The 16011-nt window shown below is 38.6% G+C and overlaps 1 protein-coding gene across 1 annotated transcript; it reads right to left on the minus strand.

Annotated features, from left to right (window-relative positions):
* Positions 1-213: 213 nt before the first annotated feature.
* LOC146466912 (uncharacterized) lies at positions 214-8101 on the minus strand. Its single transcript, XM_085126643.1, has 4 exons — positions 7547-8101; positions 3494-3686; positions 2245-2351; positions 214-934 (listed from the first exon to the last, which is right to left on the minus strand). The coding sequence occupies exons 1-4, from the start codon at positions 7595-7597 to the stop codon at positions 617-619; spliced, it is 669 nt and encodes a 222-aa protein (XP_084982769.1). The 5' UTR covers positions 7598-8101; the 3' UTR covers positions 214-616.
* Positions 8102-16011: the final 7910 nt, after the last annotated feature.

The raw sequence follows: 16011 nt of genomic DNA on the forward strand, positions 1-16011 counted from the left end.
TATAGGTATGTGTGGTGCTAAAGGGTATGGTTTTTGAGTTGTTTTGGTCTGAAATAGAATTGATTTTAACAATGGGTTTGGGATTTAGAGAAACCTGCAGGTCTGATAATGAGTATGATCAGTTTTCATATCTGAAAAAGGGTTGGGATTTCAAGAACCAATCCACACACCCCCACCAAAAATTCTGAGGAGATCCCCAAACCCACCCCCCACACACACACCCCACCACCTCCAAGGTTTAAGATAACTGACAATTTTGTGTTCTTACATCAGAGTGGTTTGATTTAACCTATATCACCTAATAAATTAAGAACAAATTTAATATGCAGTATATACATACCATAACCATAGAATGATTATTTAGAGGAGGGGACATGCATACAGGTCACTTAGTTCCAAATTAATTCAGTAATATAAAAAAAAAGAAATAAATCAATTCTAAAATAATGGTCTCGCGTAAACCTGTTAAATTTCAAATTACTTGATTACCAAGCTTAAGTGACAGTTTGGCTGAATGGTTCAACAATCATCACTTTTTATGGGAACACCTCACCCCTTTGGGTAATATAATAAATTATATATTGCAGTATCCACTTTTTTTAGGCACATCCTTCAGTTATGTACAAACTTTAGTTCTCATAACCTCCACATCACATGTGTGTTCTGTGAATGTCACGTGTTCATCCGTAATGGTCAATGTATCACACTCCATGTGAGGGGCGTAGGCCTTTTTGAATTCAAACCACGCCTGTCTGTCTTGAGGTTCACATTCATGAGGGTGTCTTATTTCCCTCATTGATGCATTGCCGTGCTCGTCACTGGCAAGATACATTCTTGTAGCTAGGGACTTGATTATCCTGAACTTAGTATCCTCATTAGCGTTTTTGATTTTAAACAGGAACCTCGAGTCACCAGGGTCACGGGTATCTGTCTTCTGTGAACAAAAGAGGAACAATTGTTTTAATTAGTTGTCTGGTACAAAACTTTATATGCAGTAAACATTTTTTTCTTTTTGATTTGTGGTTTTTTGCATTATTTTTTTATTTTTGTTTTGACCTTGTTTTTAACTTTTTCGGGGTTGCTCAATACTACTAGCATTTAAAAGGGGTCTGGTCATCGTACCCTTTACGAGGGAAACCAGGTACCATTTTCAATCAGCTGCTGTGGTAATTAATATACCTCTTAGATGTGAGATCGACTTTGAGCCATTGCCAATGGAGGAGGGGGGGAGGTGCAATTTAGTAGACCTAAATATCATTCTAAATCATAGTAACAGGGATTGGTGATGGTGCAGAATAAGTGTATATGGTGCATTCATTTCATCACAATGTCATGCAGCATAAAATGAATATTCACTTCAATTTAAAAAAGTCTGTGGTTAACTTTGAAATGGGAAACAACTTCACTGTTTAGTGATTACACACAGCCTCATCTAGTGCTTGGAAGCATTCTTCATTCAACAAAGAAACATGGTGGTTCTACAAAATATTCATCATGGAAAGCTGTTTAGGATAGGATTTAAAAGGAGCTAATTGTGATGGGACCATTCCATTTATTGTTTCATATGGAGATTTTGTGATTTGGAATTGCATTAAATCTTCAAGCACAGTTTCAGCCCTACTCCAATTTGCTAGTTTTTTGTTTTGCCCACAGAAATGTAAGGGAAAAAGAAAATGCAATATATATTGGTGAACAGAATACCCAAATGATTTGATCTGCCTCATGGGCAAATGCTACCCCAAATCTCCAAATTAGAGAGATAAAATAGTGATGATAATGATGATGATGATGATGATGATGATGATGATGATGATGATGATGATGATGATGATGTTGATGGGGATCATCATGATGATGATGATGATGATCATCATCATCATCATTATCATCATGGGCTAATACCAGGATACACAAATAGTTTTGGAGGGATTTAAGCCTTAAATTAAGGTGGATCTTGATTAATATTGAGACAAGGTGCTGTCCAGATACTGTACATGTGGTATTGAAGGGTCAGAGAAATGTACAGGATGGAAATGGAATGGTGGTAGTGATTCACAGATTTTCTCATAATTAGTCAGGATTGTAAGTACAGTATTGTAATGATCCCATTCTGAGCAACGCACAGCATACCAAAGCAGCATTGTAATGAGAATTGTGATTGGCAGGGTGACAGAAATTAACGGCATGAAATAACGATTTGAGTGAGCAATTCTTCACCCTGCAAGAGACAAAGATCGTACTTACCAATAAGTCCACTTTATCGTCTTCTGCACACAGGTAGTATTGTTGGTCCTCCAAGTAGCATTTCAGGGCGTATATCTGACATTGTTCAGTCTTTTCAATATAAAATGCTGAAAAAAAAGTTCAACAAAACACTATAAATTAGTTTTGCTAGAAAAAGGTGGACAGTTGGCATTCTGTTTATTCCTGCCCAACGTGTCAACAGGTGTTACTTTCGTTGTTTGTTTGTTGTTTTCTGCCATTTGGCCAGCCCTCCCATCAAAAAATGTAATGATCCACGTCCGTCCCATGGGGCCCATGCAAGTTTCATTATACTGAAGCTTTTAGCCCTTATATGCGCCCTACAAACGCGCGCTGTGAGAGAGACGCGAATCCACGCTTTTCGCGCTTTCGCTGATTCGCATCCGGTCCACTTGTATCGTGAATTTCAAGAGGGGAGAAACGAGTGTTTTACAGTCTATAGATTCAGCGGTACCATTCCCGATAACTTGCGTTATGGTTATGTGTTTAGCACAGTACTTTCCGTCATGCTTTGCATGCGATTTAAATTCACTTTACTATATCAGACAGCAGCTTCACGTGAACGAGCTCCAGCGAGCAAGATCTGATTCTCAAATATTTGCTTCCAAGTTTTGTTTCAGGTAACTTGAAATCAAACAAAGGATTATTTACATTCCAAGTAGTTGACGACAAAGCATATTTTTATAACCACTATGTGCTCGGGGGGGGGGGGGGGGGGGGCACACAGTGGACTATACGCCCCAAAGGGTATGCCGTTTTCCGCGAAAGAGTCGCGAAATTTCAATATTTAGTATTTGAAAGGTTCACAAAATAGACCGTGAACCGAAAAAATAGCCATTTTTAATCTACGTGTTAGAATGGGTACCAATAACTGAGCAGATGTTATAGCGCTTGTCACTAAGCTATTAAAAACCCGGCTGGATTTCCTTCTGTCCTTGGGTTGTCTTTGAAAGATAAGAAAAGCGAACAATGTTTTTGTTTTATGTGTGTGAATGAATTACCATTTCGGTAAACTTGGTATGAGTGAAAGACCAAAAAGTAAGGGGGCTGATACCCTCACGGAGCCTTCCCCGATGAAACGTTATTAACTACCCTCCGTTCCCTGACCCTATAAAAATCACCACCGAGACATAATGCCTAATTATAATGGCGTTTTATTTGACCCACAAGGTCATTCATTTCTTGCGCGCTCACTTTTAGTTGTAATATTAGTGTACGATGATATCCTTACTTGTTGTTTGGTCGAAATCAGTCCCGAGGAAGTCCACTGGAAGTCTACTGGAAGTCCCTTGGTCCATCTTTGCTCTTAGGAGCTTTCCATCGGTCGACGGGTCGATTGGCTTGTCTCTTTCACACGACACGATGTAGTGGGCGTATTTTTGTCGTTCCTCATTCTCGGATGAATAGCTTAGCGTCGATTCACTCTGTTTAATAGAACACAAAGCAAAAGAGAGGATTGCTAAAAGATGTGTCAAAATGTATGGGAGCCGGGGAGTGGGTCGGGAGTGAGCTCCAGTTTATCACAAGAAAGTGCCACTCGTGCTAGCGAAGTGGAACTTAGGCGTGGAAAGCAGTTACAAATGGTCTTTTTACATTGAATTCTCGCCGTCACCTTCAATGCATTATCTGCGCCTAGTAATAGATCTCAAATTGAGCTAGCTCCGTGGGGAGATCCTGATTAGGAATTTTATGCTCAATCATAACGCATATTTACATACAACCCCCCCTACAGAATCTGTACGGGGGTATAGCACAATTCCATACGTTAGCGGGACCTCTGAGCCAATTAAGAGAGTTCTGGAAAACCATGGCATCAAAGTGGCATTTAAGCCCTATCAGACAATTAGCAAGATGTTTCCAAAACCGAAAGACCAAATGGATAAAGAAGATACTCGTGATCCCGTTTACGACATTCCATGTGCTAATTGCAGCAAGAGTTACGTTGGCGAAACGCAGAGAAAATTCATAACAAGAAAAAGCGAACACCAAAAGGCTGTCGCACGGCGACAAGGCGAAAAACGTGATAAAAACAAATCACGACATCGCGTGGGATGAGGCCACAATTCTCAGGACTAGCAATAATTGGCACCAAAGAAAGATTCTCGAGGCCTGGGAGATTAATTGCGCCAAAGTCCCACTCAATCGAGCCGACGGGGCGTTACTCCCCAAGGAGTATTTACACTTGACCCTCGCTAACAAGAAAAAATGACACATATCCTGAATTTTAATCAGCGTCTTGTTTCAGGGCGTAACAAATCGATCGAAATCGATCATCGAAAACGTAATCGATTAATCGATAGTACTCGATATTTGTAGATTGATTAGCTATGATAATCGATAAAAATCGATACTCACAAATTTGGCTAGAGCCACTCCTTTTTTTTTGTTTTTCATTTGAAGCTGAACGAGCGGCACGTCTGTTGATTTATCGAGTGGTAGAAATGTGTTATTTTCTCCCACATGTATTTGCGAATCAGTGTATTCAAGAGAAGAACAGTGGGAGATAACTTAAGTAATAATGGAAAATAACTAAGCATTCCTTACCTTAAGAGCTTCCCATCTTTTTGCGATTTAATTTACGTACAGAAATGAAGAGACTAAATATCGGTTGTAAGGACAGCTGAAGGGAATATTGCTGTACTTGCTGCCTGGCAAGCCTCAGCAAACCTCAGTGAAAACCTGGACGGGTCCTGGACAAACCATTCAAGTGTTAATTTGTTGTATTCTGTTATAGTTCAGAAGATTAATATTACCCACGAAAATATCTTGCTAAAGATTTGTTGAAAAGAGCATGACATCCTGACGGAAATTGACGCACGAGTGACGTTACATTACAGCGTACGTTATTGCTCTTATGGTTGTGTTTCCTGTCGGTTTGTGCCCGTGCAGTACTCCTGAGTACCCCGTAGTGACATACAAATTCATAAATCGATACCAATAAAGCAAATAAAGTGTTATGGAGATGTTTGTTGAGTTTAATATCAGTTTGAGTTGCTGTTTATTAGTTCGAGCGAGTGATGATGGACTAAATGCAACAGAACAACAAATCAACCAACCCGTCTTCGCCCATTTTTTGTTTTGGATATTTTTCGATCAAAATCGATAAAATCGATTGTCTAATTACAGAAATCAATAAAAAATCGATAATCACAAAAAGTTAACCGATCGATTTCCATCGATTTTCGATATTAATCGATAAATTATAATCGATTACTATCGATTTTCATCGAGTATCGAAAATATCGATTTGTTACGCCCTGCTTGTTTATAACTGTGATTCTGCATAATTTTTCTTTCACTTCCCCTGAAGAAGGTCCGTGATTGCGACCGAAACGTCGGGAACTTTTTTATTGTAAATAGTTTTAGAACGCTTTTAATCCACCAGTATAACTTTATTCGTATTTCCCAATAATTTTTAATATCACTAGTTGTTTCTTTCAAGAATTGATCTGATTCCTTTCCTCCTGTCATTCAAGAACAAATTATTTGGCAGCTGATTGAAGGTCTTATTTCATCATTTTTAACAAAAGACATCAAAACCCATGTCTCCGATTACAACTACATGTACTGCATTTTCATTGGTGAAAAATGTCATATTGAAAATTTCCCGGGGCGAGGGAGAGAGGAGTAAGTCCCCAATATAAACTTAATAAAAGATATGGTTTTTGAGTTTATAATATTTATCAACGCTGTTTGTGTTTCTTTCCTGATCAAGCTACGATGGCCCAGTAACAATAGTCTTTATGATACAGATTTTGAGCCGTTTTGGCATGAAACTGGAGTACAGGGTTTTAACTGTTTTAGTCTGCAAGTCTGAGGAATTTATGGAAACGGATCTATATTTAAGAGACATAGTCTTGGAAAGACAAAAGATGTGTTGAAAAATAACACAGTTTGATATGGAATCGGGTCAGGATTGGGAGAGCCACACCCCTCCCCTCAAAAGAGAATAAATCGAAGGAGTAAATCCCTCCAACTCCCTCCCCCCCCCCCCCCCCAAGGAGGGGTTCCCTGGCCCCTTACGCCCTCTGGTGTTTTGGAAAGTCGCCATTATCATTGATTCTATCTACTTGTATCTATTCTTGATCGTTGTTATCTATACACGGAGACTTTTGAAAACGTGTGATGCGGTTTCATTCCTAAACCCATTGAAAAGGCTACTTTCTCGTGACTTGGGTCATTCGATGTTGTTACATCATCATTTCCGCGGGGATGTCCGGTTTCTTTTCTTTTTTTTCTTTTTTTTTTTTGCCTTCCACACATTAAGGATCGATATCCGTTTTATAAACTGTCCACTTCTGGCAACGTTTCGACCGTATATGTCGTATATGTGTGGAGAAAAGGCCACTCACCAGATAAAAATATTTCGAAAACATCGAAAAGGGACGGGCCAAAACAAGTGAACCAAAAATTCGTCGCAGAAAGGTTTTTAAGCTCTCACACACTTCATCTACTATTTAAACACTTTGTAAACTTAGGAAGGACCGCTTCTTCGGTCCTGGCTGGATCGTCGTGTAGACCAGGATCAACAATGGCCTAAATAAACCATCTTGAAAGATGCAAGGCTCGTCGAACAGATTGTATTTTAATGACGTTGCCCATTTTTTCGTTCAGGGGTTAGAAAAGCTAAGTGAAAATGGAAACAAACGGTTACAATATTTAAAACAAGGTGAGATAAAATGATGATACATAATAGGTTAGAAAGAATGATTGTAAACAAACAAATAAGCAATCAAAGATTAAAGTTTTAACGGTCAAAAACCGAGAAGGTTTACAAATATGATCTCGATAAGAAAGTGAAAGATTAAGTTTCATCTCGTCTATTCGTGCCGTTCGGTTGTAGTGTAGTGCCTCTTGAAATTAAATGTCCTTCGCTGGCTTTTCGGGTGCTGTCTCTGTTTGGGTTTATGAGTTCCAGACTGAGATGATTTCGCGGTTTTCGTATCCAGCGGAGCCGACTAGCTTTCCTATCCCCGGATAAACAACTTGACCTCGAAATCATCCCTCTGCATGAATTGAAACTCATGATTTCAAATAGCCGGAGGCAAACACTAGTATTAAAATACTAGCTGTTCGGTCAGCATTTTATCTTTTAAGTTTTTTTGTTTTGTTTTGTCATTTTACAAAGTAAACCCTAATACCCAAGTATGCTACTAAAAGCATATAACCTATTCTCATAGTACTACGTAATTGTGCGACGCTTGATCTATTGACGGTTGAAGAAATTTAAGCTTAAGAATAATATTGCTTCGTTTAAAAAGAAAGACGTTATAAAGCTTTTTACCTCTGTCAAAGTTCTTTTCCGTCCGATTATCTTTCTTATTATCTGTCCCATTTCAGTTGATTCCTATATTGTTTCTGCCGGTAGACTTTTAAATTGCTCTTGGAGTTTTGTTTCCTGTGTCCCCTCCATTGAGCCTCCGGCTATAGCTCCTATTTTAAAGTTGACTCATATTCCTCATATTCTATTCTGGGAAGGGACTCAAGTCAATGTAGAACAACTCGTGCCTCGCATGCTTCTCATCCATTTAGCAAAATTGTGATTTAAAATGAACTTTCAACCATGCTTATATAATGTATTGATACTTAAAATGCTTTTAACTTTAGTTTTGGGGAGATGTGTACATTTTCCCTTAAAAAAAAGAAACGCAAACGGAAATCAAGTAACCGGACCCTGCCCAAACAGCTCTGACGACAAACAAACTTCAAAAACCGTGACATCGACACTGGAGATTAACACTGCAAATCATTTTTCAAAAATATACTTTCGTTAATTCAGCCGACGTTTGTATAGTTAATTAACAAATCATCGCATTCCATGGTCCATACAAATCATTCTCCCTTAATAAAGATTATTATTATTATTATTATTATTATTGTTATTGATTTTTTGATATTTTACAATTTTATGACAGCAAACTGTAAAATCACTCAGGTTTTAATAGAATCAAAGTGTATCTAGTAGATTTTTATTCTTTTAAATAATAAAGTTATCATTATTATTGTTATTATTATTATTATTATTATTATTATTATTATTATTATTATTATTATTATTATTATTATTATTATGCAGCAGTGTAAACATCTATATGCCGATGAAGCTAAAAAGGCGCTATAGGGCACTATAGCGTGACCTTAAGGCCGTTGGGAAATTTCTCCAGTGAAAAATTTTAAATTACTTGATAGTTAAAATCAACGGAAACCTAATAATTGGTAAAAAAAAAAAAAAAAAAGAAAAGAAAAAAGGCCTTGTAGCACGTTATTGAAGCCCAGATAGTTGACAACTCGGCAAAGACTGTCATCTTTTTGGAGATGTGTTGCCTCTTGCCCGAAAACAGGAAGTCTTAAGAGCTGCGAGAACCCACCGCTGAGACTGGAACAAGTGAAGCAGTTCAACATCATTAATTATGGACGTGTGAAGGGGGCTATGGTTAAGAACTTGAGAGCACAATCCGTACCTAACTTAGTAAAGAAGTCTGTGATGTTTGCGAGGACAGTGTTTGTTTGTCTGTATAAAACGACTAAGGTTTGTCTCACCTCCGGTAGGGGTGATTCCATTGAATTGCATTGCGCATTCTTACTACGCATAACTAATTTCATACGTCATTTTCGCGCGCATAGCGCGTGCACGTTGACACATTCTTACTGTGCATAAATTCTTATGTAATTAGCGTGCACACACGTTGAAAACATGCTCTATTTTAAAACAATGGAAAACCCCTGAGTTTGTAACAAGACATGTTTCGATTGTTCAACGATCATCATCAGTTGTGAGTTTGTTGTGATTCAAATTTATAGCAATGGCGTAACATATTCAAAAACTAACGGCCAATATTTAAATGCGTGAAACATGGAACAATTAAAAACTTCACAAAACCGAACATACAAAGGCAAACATTGGTCATTTCACGTTGTTGTTTGCAGAGAGTGGCCAAAAATGTGCCAAAACATTGCAACGCACGTGCAGGGCGATTGCTTTTGCTCATTTATAAAACCCATTGTTTTGTGTCGTTACCATAGCCGTCGTCGTTGCTTAGTTGTTCCTTGTGAAAATGTGTATGCGTTTTCATTCCTAAACTCCCCACTTTCTCGTGACTTCGATCATTCGATTATGTTACATCATCATTTCGCGTTTTCATTTGTTTTTGTCTTCCACGCGTTAAGGATCGATCTCCGTTTTAGGGGCTGTTTACATGGAGGGAGGAAGATCATAGGACTAGGAAGATCCAAGAAGGCGGAAAAACGTTTCGTTTGCTTTACGTGCAGAAATTTCGGCCGAGGTGGTTACCAAGTGGAGAAGGAAAAGAAGAATAACTGTCGGTCTTGAGCAGCTGAACGCCGGGCTGCCGCCATGTTTGTTCTTTTTGTCCCTAGTACAAGGATCTTCCCAACGAAAGTAGTTTACATGATGCTAGGATCTTCCTTTCTCTAAGCTAGGAAGTACCTATCTCTAGGAAGATCCTAGCATTAGGGCCAAGTACAACTTTTTGCATGTAAACTGAATAGAGAAAACGTGTGGCGCCAGGATGATCCGTCCTCTAGGATCTTCCTAGTGCTAGGATTTTCCTCATTTCATGTAAACAGTCCCTTATAAACCGTCCACTTCTGGCAACGTTTCGCCCGTATATGTCGTATATGTGTGGAGAAAAGGCCACTCACCAAATAAAATTATTTCGAAAACATCGATAAAGGACGGGCCAAAACAAGCGAACCAAAAATCCGTTGCATAAAGCTTTTTATGCTCTCACACACTTCATCTACTATTTAAACACTTCATAAACTTACGAAGGACCGCTTCTTCGGTCCTGGCTTCGATCCGGGCTGGATCGTCGCATTTTAATGGCGTTGTAACATTCTTCGTTCAGGGGCCAGTAAAGCTAAGTGACAATGGAAACAAACGGTTGCAATATTTAAAACAAGGTGAGATAAAATGATGATACATAATAGGTTAAAAAGAATGATTGTAAACAAACAAACAAACAAAAATTAAAGCTTTAACGGTCAAAAACCGAGAAGGTTTACAAATATGATCTCGATAAAAAAGTGAAAGATTAAGCGGTTTCATCTCGTCTATTCGTGCCGCTGGATTCTAGTGTAGTGCCTCTTGAAATTAAATGTCCTTCGCTGGCTTTTCGGGTGCTGTCTCTGTTTGGGTTTATGAGTTCCAGGCTGAGATGATTTCGCAGTTTTCGTATCCGGCAGAGCACTTTCCTATCCCCTCCTATCCCCAGACAAAACACTTGACCTCAAACTCATCCCTCTGGAACTCATAAATTCAAATAGCCTAGGACTAATAATAGTATTAAAGTACGAGCTGTTCGGTCAGCCTTCCATCTTTCAAATTTTTTTGTGTGTTGTTGTTTTTTGTTTTGTTTTGTTATTTTACAATGTAAACCCTTGCATGTGAACAGGCTCCTGTAGCCGGATAGGGCGAATGAAAACGGCGGAGGAGAAGGCCGCGAGCGAAGCGAGCCTAGTGAAGCTGGCCGAGGGGGGAGCTGGCACAGTTTCCCCCCGGCTAGCTTTGCTCGCGGTGTTTTCTTTCGTCCTTTATATCCCCTACTGTAGCCTGTTCACAGGCTGTGTGACCCTAAAACCCTATGCTACTTGAACCAGATACCCTACTCTCATAGTATTCCATAATAGTGTGACTCTTGACGTTTGATTTGAGGAAATTAAACCTCAAAGAATTGCTTCGTTAAAAGAAAAAAACGTTATATAACTTTTTACCTCTTTCAAAGTTCTTTTCTGTCCCATTATCTTTCTTATTATCTGTCCCATTTCATCTGACTCCTATGTTGTTTCTGCCGGCAGTCTTTTAAATTGCTCTTCTTTTGTTTCGTCCGTTCTAGTCTCCACTTAGCTTTCGACTATCCGGCCTCCTATTAATCATATTCTATTCTGGGAAGGGACTCAAGTCAATGTAGAACAACTCGTGCCTCGCATGCTTCTCATCCATTTTGCAAAATTGTGATTTAAAATGAACTTTCAACCATGCTTATATAATGTATTGATACTTAAAATGCTTTTAAGTTTCGTTTTGGACAGATGTGTACAATTTCCCTTGAAAACAAAAAAAAAAGTGCAGTGTAAACATCTATATGCTGATGAAGCTAAAAAGGCGCTATAAGGCGCTATAGCGTGACCTTAAGGCCGCTGGGAAATTTCCCCAGTGAAAAATTTTAAATTACTTGATAGTTAAAATCAACGGAAACCTAATAATTGGTAAAAAAAAAAAAAAAAAGAAAAGAAAAAAGGCCTTGTAGCACGTTATTGAACCCCAGATAGTTGACGACTCGGCAAAGACTGTCATCTTTTTGGAGATGTGTTGCCTCTTGCCCGAAAACAGGAAGTCTTAAGAGCTGCGAGAAGACGGAGAAGTACGCACCGCTTAGACCGGAACAAGTGAAGCAGTTCAACATCATTAATTATGGACGTGTGAAGGGGGCTATGGTTAAGAACTTGAGAGCACAATCCGTACCTAACTTAGTAAAGAAGTCTGTGATGTTTGCGAGGACAGTGTTTGTTTGTCTGTATAAAACGACTAAGGTTTGTCTCACCACTGTAAAGTGATTCCATTGAATTGCATTGCGCATTCTTACTACGCATAACTAATTTCATACGCCATTTTCGCGCGCATAGCGCGTGCACGTTGACACATTCTTACTGTGCATAAATTCTTATGTAATTAAAGCGCGCACACGTTGAAAACATGCTCTATTTTAAAACAATGGAAAATCCCTGATTTTGTAACAAGACATGTTTCGATTGTTCAACGATCATCATCAGTTGTGAGTTTGTTGTGGTTCAAATTTATAGCAATGGCGTAACATATTCAAAAACTAACGGCCAATATTTAAATGCGTGAAACATGGAACAATTAAAAACTTCACAAAACCGAACATACAAAGGCAAACATAGTAGAGTTGTTTTCAATTGAGTGTCGTAAAATCAAAACCAAAGTAATTACTCTGGTCAAACACAACAGCGCAATGGACCAACGAGGATTCGAAGCAGATACATGCAACGGCGCAAATGGCGGGAAAACGCGTGTGGGCAAGCCACGATTGGTGTTGGGTTTGCTTGGCCCGAGTTTTGTTAACCAATCACCGAGCGTAATAAAGTAACACCAAAGTAAACGCAAATTGCTTTCGACACTCAGTTGAAAACCACTCTACAACAACTAAAATATTTACGGCAATCACACCATAGGTTTGAATAAACAAAATGAAACAACAAGACACTAATGTATAAGAGAAATTACATACATGAAAGAATTAGCTCGACATGTTTTAGCGGCTTATTTAACGTGGGATTTTCTCAGCGGATAAAAGCAGCTTCTTTTGAAATAAGCAGAATCCAAAATTCAAAAGCATCTCAGCCAATAACTAGATGGCTATTTTCTTCTCAACGAGCAGGAAGGGCTATCTTTTTAGCTCGTTACTTTAACTTAGCTATTATCGTCTTTATGTTTGAATTATTTTAGGAAAATTAACGACACGGTTATTACAAAAATACGAGCTTGTCCACCACTCGCGGACATGAAATAGTGATATTTACTGAGATCTCGCACGCAGCAAACGTTTGGGGTCGATACTGCTTCATATCGTGCATAGCCGGTTGCCAAGAATTTACCTTTAGTTCCCGATTTAGGCTTCATACGTTATGCGGCTACACGGGGCACTTTTGCCCTTGTAAATAAGCCTTTTATCACGGGAAAATACATTTAGTGAGTGTGACCGACATTTCCCGAGGTAAATTTCCCGTGGTAAATATACATTGATACGTCACAAAGATCACACGAAGCGCCCATGACATTTAGCGTGGTATTAAGTCGCAATGGTGTTTTGAAGCCCAAGGTACAAGAGCCAATCGCGATGCTCCGTTTATCATCAACACGTAACCGCAAAAGAAAAGTGGTTTTCCTTCGCAGATTTCACTCGCGCCGTTGGCGGGACATTTATTTTTACCTTGGGAAATCACAAATCGCGTGTAACCGCTGGTTAACACGGTATACTTAAGTGTGATGTACCGCGAGATGATCTACCATGGGAACTGCCATTTGCCGTGGTGGGTGTAACCGCACTTATATGTCTAACGTTTTCTAAGTTCTGCTTTATCTGTGTAACGTCTGTAACCGCCAGACATGGCAATAATTGATCAAACTTTTGAGGCTTGAAAGAGAATATTGCAAGCGTTTTAATATGGGGTAAATTAAGTGGATCGTAGCCCTTTCACGGACATGGTGACCTTCCTTTTTTATTACATTTCTTGTAGTAACGCATGATAGTGAACAATCAGAGAAAGTTTGAGAAAATTTTCACGACAACTTTTCGTTCGCGGGAATCATCTCAAATAGCTCGTAAGCCTATTTCGATTCACCCTGTGCGGTAAAAAAAAGTTGATAAAACATGACCAAGTTTTATCAAGGGGAAGTGTCATGGGGTTTTTGACCTGTTTGGTTAAAACGGTGAAATAAGACCTTCCGAAAGCTACAAAACAATTTGAGAACAACGAGAGGAAAGAGATCAACTCAATTCTTAAAAAGAACAACTCGTGATCTGTTCTAGCGCAATTTGAAAACAAAAATGCGAGAACTCGAAAAACGTTAGCCTGATGTTTTTTAAGTTTTAATCCATTTCGACTTACTCTGTCTCTAGCCAGCGGCACTAATCGACAGTTTTATTGCACTAGGGTGACAATTTATAACAAAACTAGAAGATAAATTTTTGTTTCTGTTGACAGACAAACATTTTTGGGCTTTGAAATGACATCAAATTCGCGTGATACTTCCCCTTTAACGCCGTGACGGCGATTTTACTTTAGTTTTAGCGGCGGCTAGCTACTGGCGCTAAAATGATGCCTTCATCATTTCCCGGTCACGCCTTTTTTGCATGGTGACGTTATCGCATTTTTGATTACATAATCTCTGAATTGGGCTTATATAAACGTGTTTACAATTCAACTGTTTTTTAGGAAAAGTTGAATTGTAAACATGTTTATACATTTTTTACTGCACAGGGTGAATCGAATTAGGCTTACTCAAAACTTAAAGTTTCTGAAGAGAACATGAACACGACTCTTGATACGACGTTGAATTTTTCATTCTCCTTCCTTACTTGAACGCCATTCCTGTCAATTTAGTTCCAGGATACTTCGCTCGCATTGTACAAGTTAAACGAGTCAGAATAAACGCGAAGTAGCTCAATTAACCTGAATTTATATACAAATAACGTTATCTACTGAAAACCTTGAGTTTGGTCGATCATTTCACGTTGTTGTTTGCAGAGAGGGGCCAAAAAATGTACCAAAACATTATAACGCACGTGCAGGGCGATTGCTTTTACTTATTCACAAACCGATTGTTTTGTGTCGTTATGTAATAATTAGTTTTTGAAATGTTTCCATAAAGTACACTGCAATTTAGTCGTCTTGTGACGGCGGTACATGTGGAACACCGATATATTTAATGTGTATATTTTTTTTCAATTTAACTTTACAACTCATATGTTTACCACAGAATTTAAGCTGTGTAATCTCAAATTGTACCAGTTACTTTATTTTTAATGCAAAAATCCAACTTGTATCTTTTGAAGTTTCCTTTTGTACGAAATTTTTACATTCTTAAGAAGTCATTTTCCCTTGAAGAAGTTTTGCGCCATGAAGAAAAATTCTCAACGTAAATGGAAACAGAGTAACAATCGCCGCAAACTCTTGAAGAAGTCGCCAATAAATATGTTATCGAAAAACTGATACGAGGAAATGAAACAGACAATTTGCGATGTAAACGACGAATTTTAGGTTCCATCGAGTCTTCAAGCAATCACAGCCAGAAGTAGTAGATATTCATTGGTGAAAAATGTCATATGGGAAATTTCCCGGGGTGGGGGGGAGGGGTTTTCCCCAATATAAGTTATATCAACGGTATGGTTTTTGAGTTTATAATGTTTATCACCGCCGTTTGTGTTTTATCTCTGATCAAGCTACGATGGCCCAATAACAAAAGTCTTTATGATACAGTTTTTGAGCCGTTTTGGTATGAAACTGGAGTACAGGGTTTTTAACTTTTTTTGTCTGCAAGTCCGCTTCTTCGGTCCTGGCTGGATCGTCGTGTAGATCAGCATCAACAATGGACTACATAGACCATCTTGAAAGATGCAAGGCTGATCGAACAGATTGCATTTTAATGACGATGCACAATTTTTCGGTCAGGGGCTCGAAAATTAAGCAAAGTGAAAATGGAAACAAGCGGTTACAATATTTAAAACAAGGTAAGATAAAATGATGATACATAGTAGGTTAAAAAGAATGATTTTAAACAAACAAACAAATAAACAATCAAAAATTAAAGCTTTAACGGTCAAAAACCGAGAAGGTTTACAAATATGAACTCGATAAAATAGTGAAAGATTAAGCGGTTTTCATCTCGTCTATTCGTGCCGCTGGATTCTAGTGTAGTGCCTCTTGAAATTAAATGTCCTTCGCTGGCTTTTCGGGTGCTGTCTCTGTTTGGGTTTATGAGTTCCAGACTGAGATGATTTCGCGGTTTTCGTATCCGGCAGAGCACTTTCCTATCCCCGGACAAAACACTTGACCTCGAAATCATCCCTCTGGAACTCATAAATTCAAATAGCCGGAGACAAATGTTAGTAATAAGATACGAGCTGTTCGGTGTACCTTCTATCTTTCAATTTTTTTTTGTTATTTTACAATGTAAACCCTAAAACCCCACGCTACTTGAAGCAT

The sequence above is a fragment of the Pavona decussata genome, unplaced genomic scaffold (assembly GCF_977016875.1).
Source record: "Pavona decussata unplaced genomic scaffold, jaPavDecu1.1 SCAFFOLD_140, whole genome shotgun sequence".
Classification (NCBI taxonomy): domain Eukaryota; kingdom Metazoa; phylum Cnidaria; class Anthozoa; order Scleractinia; family Agariciidae; genus Pavona; species Pavona decussata.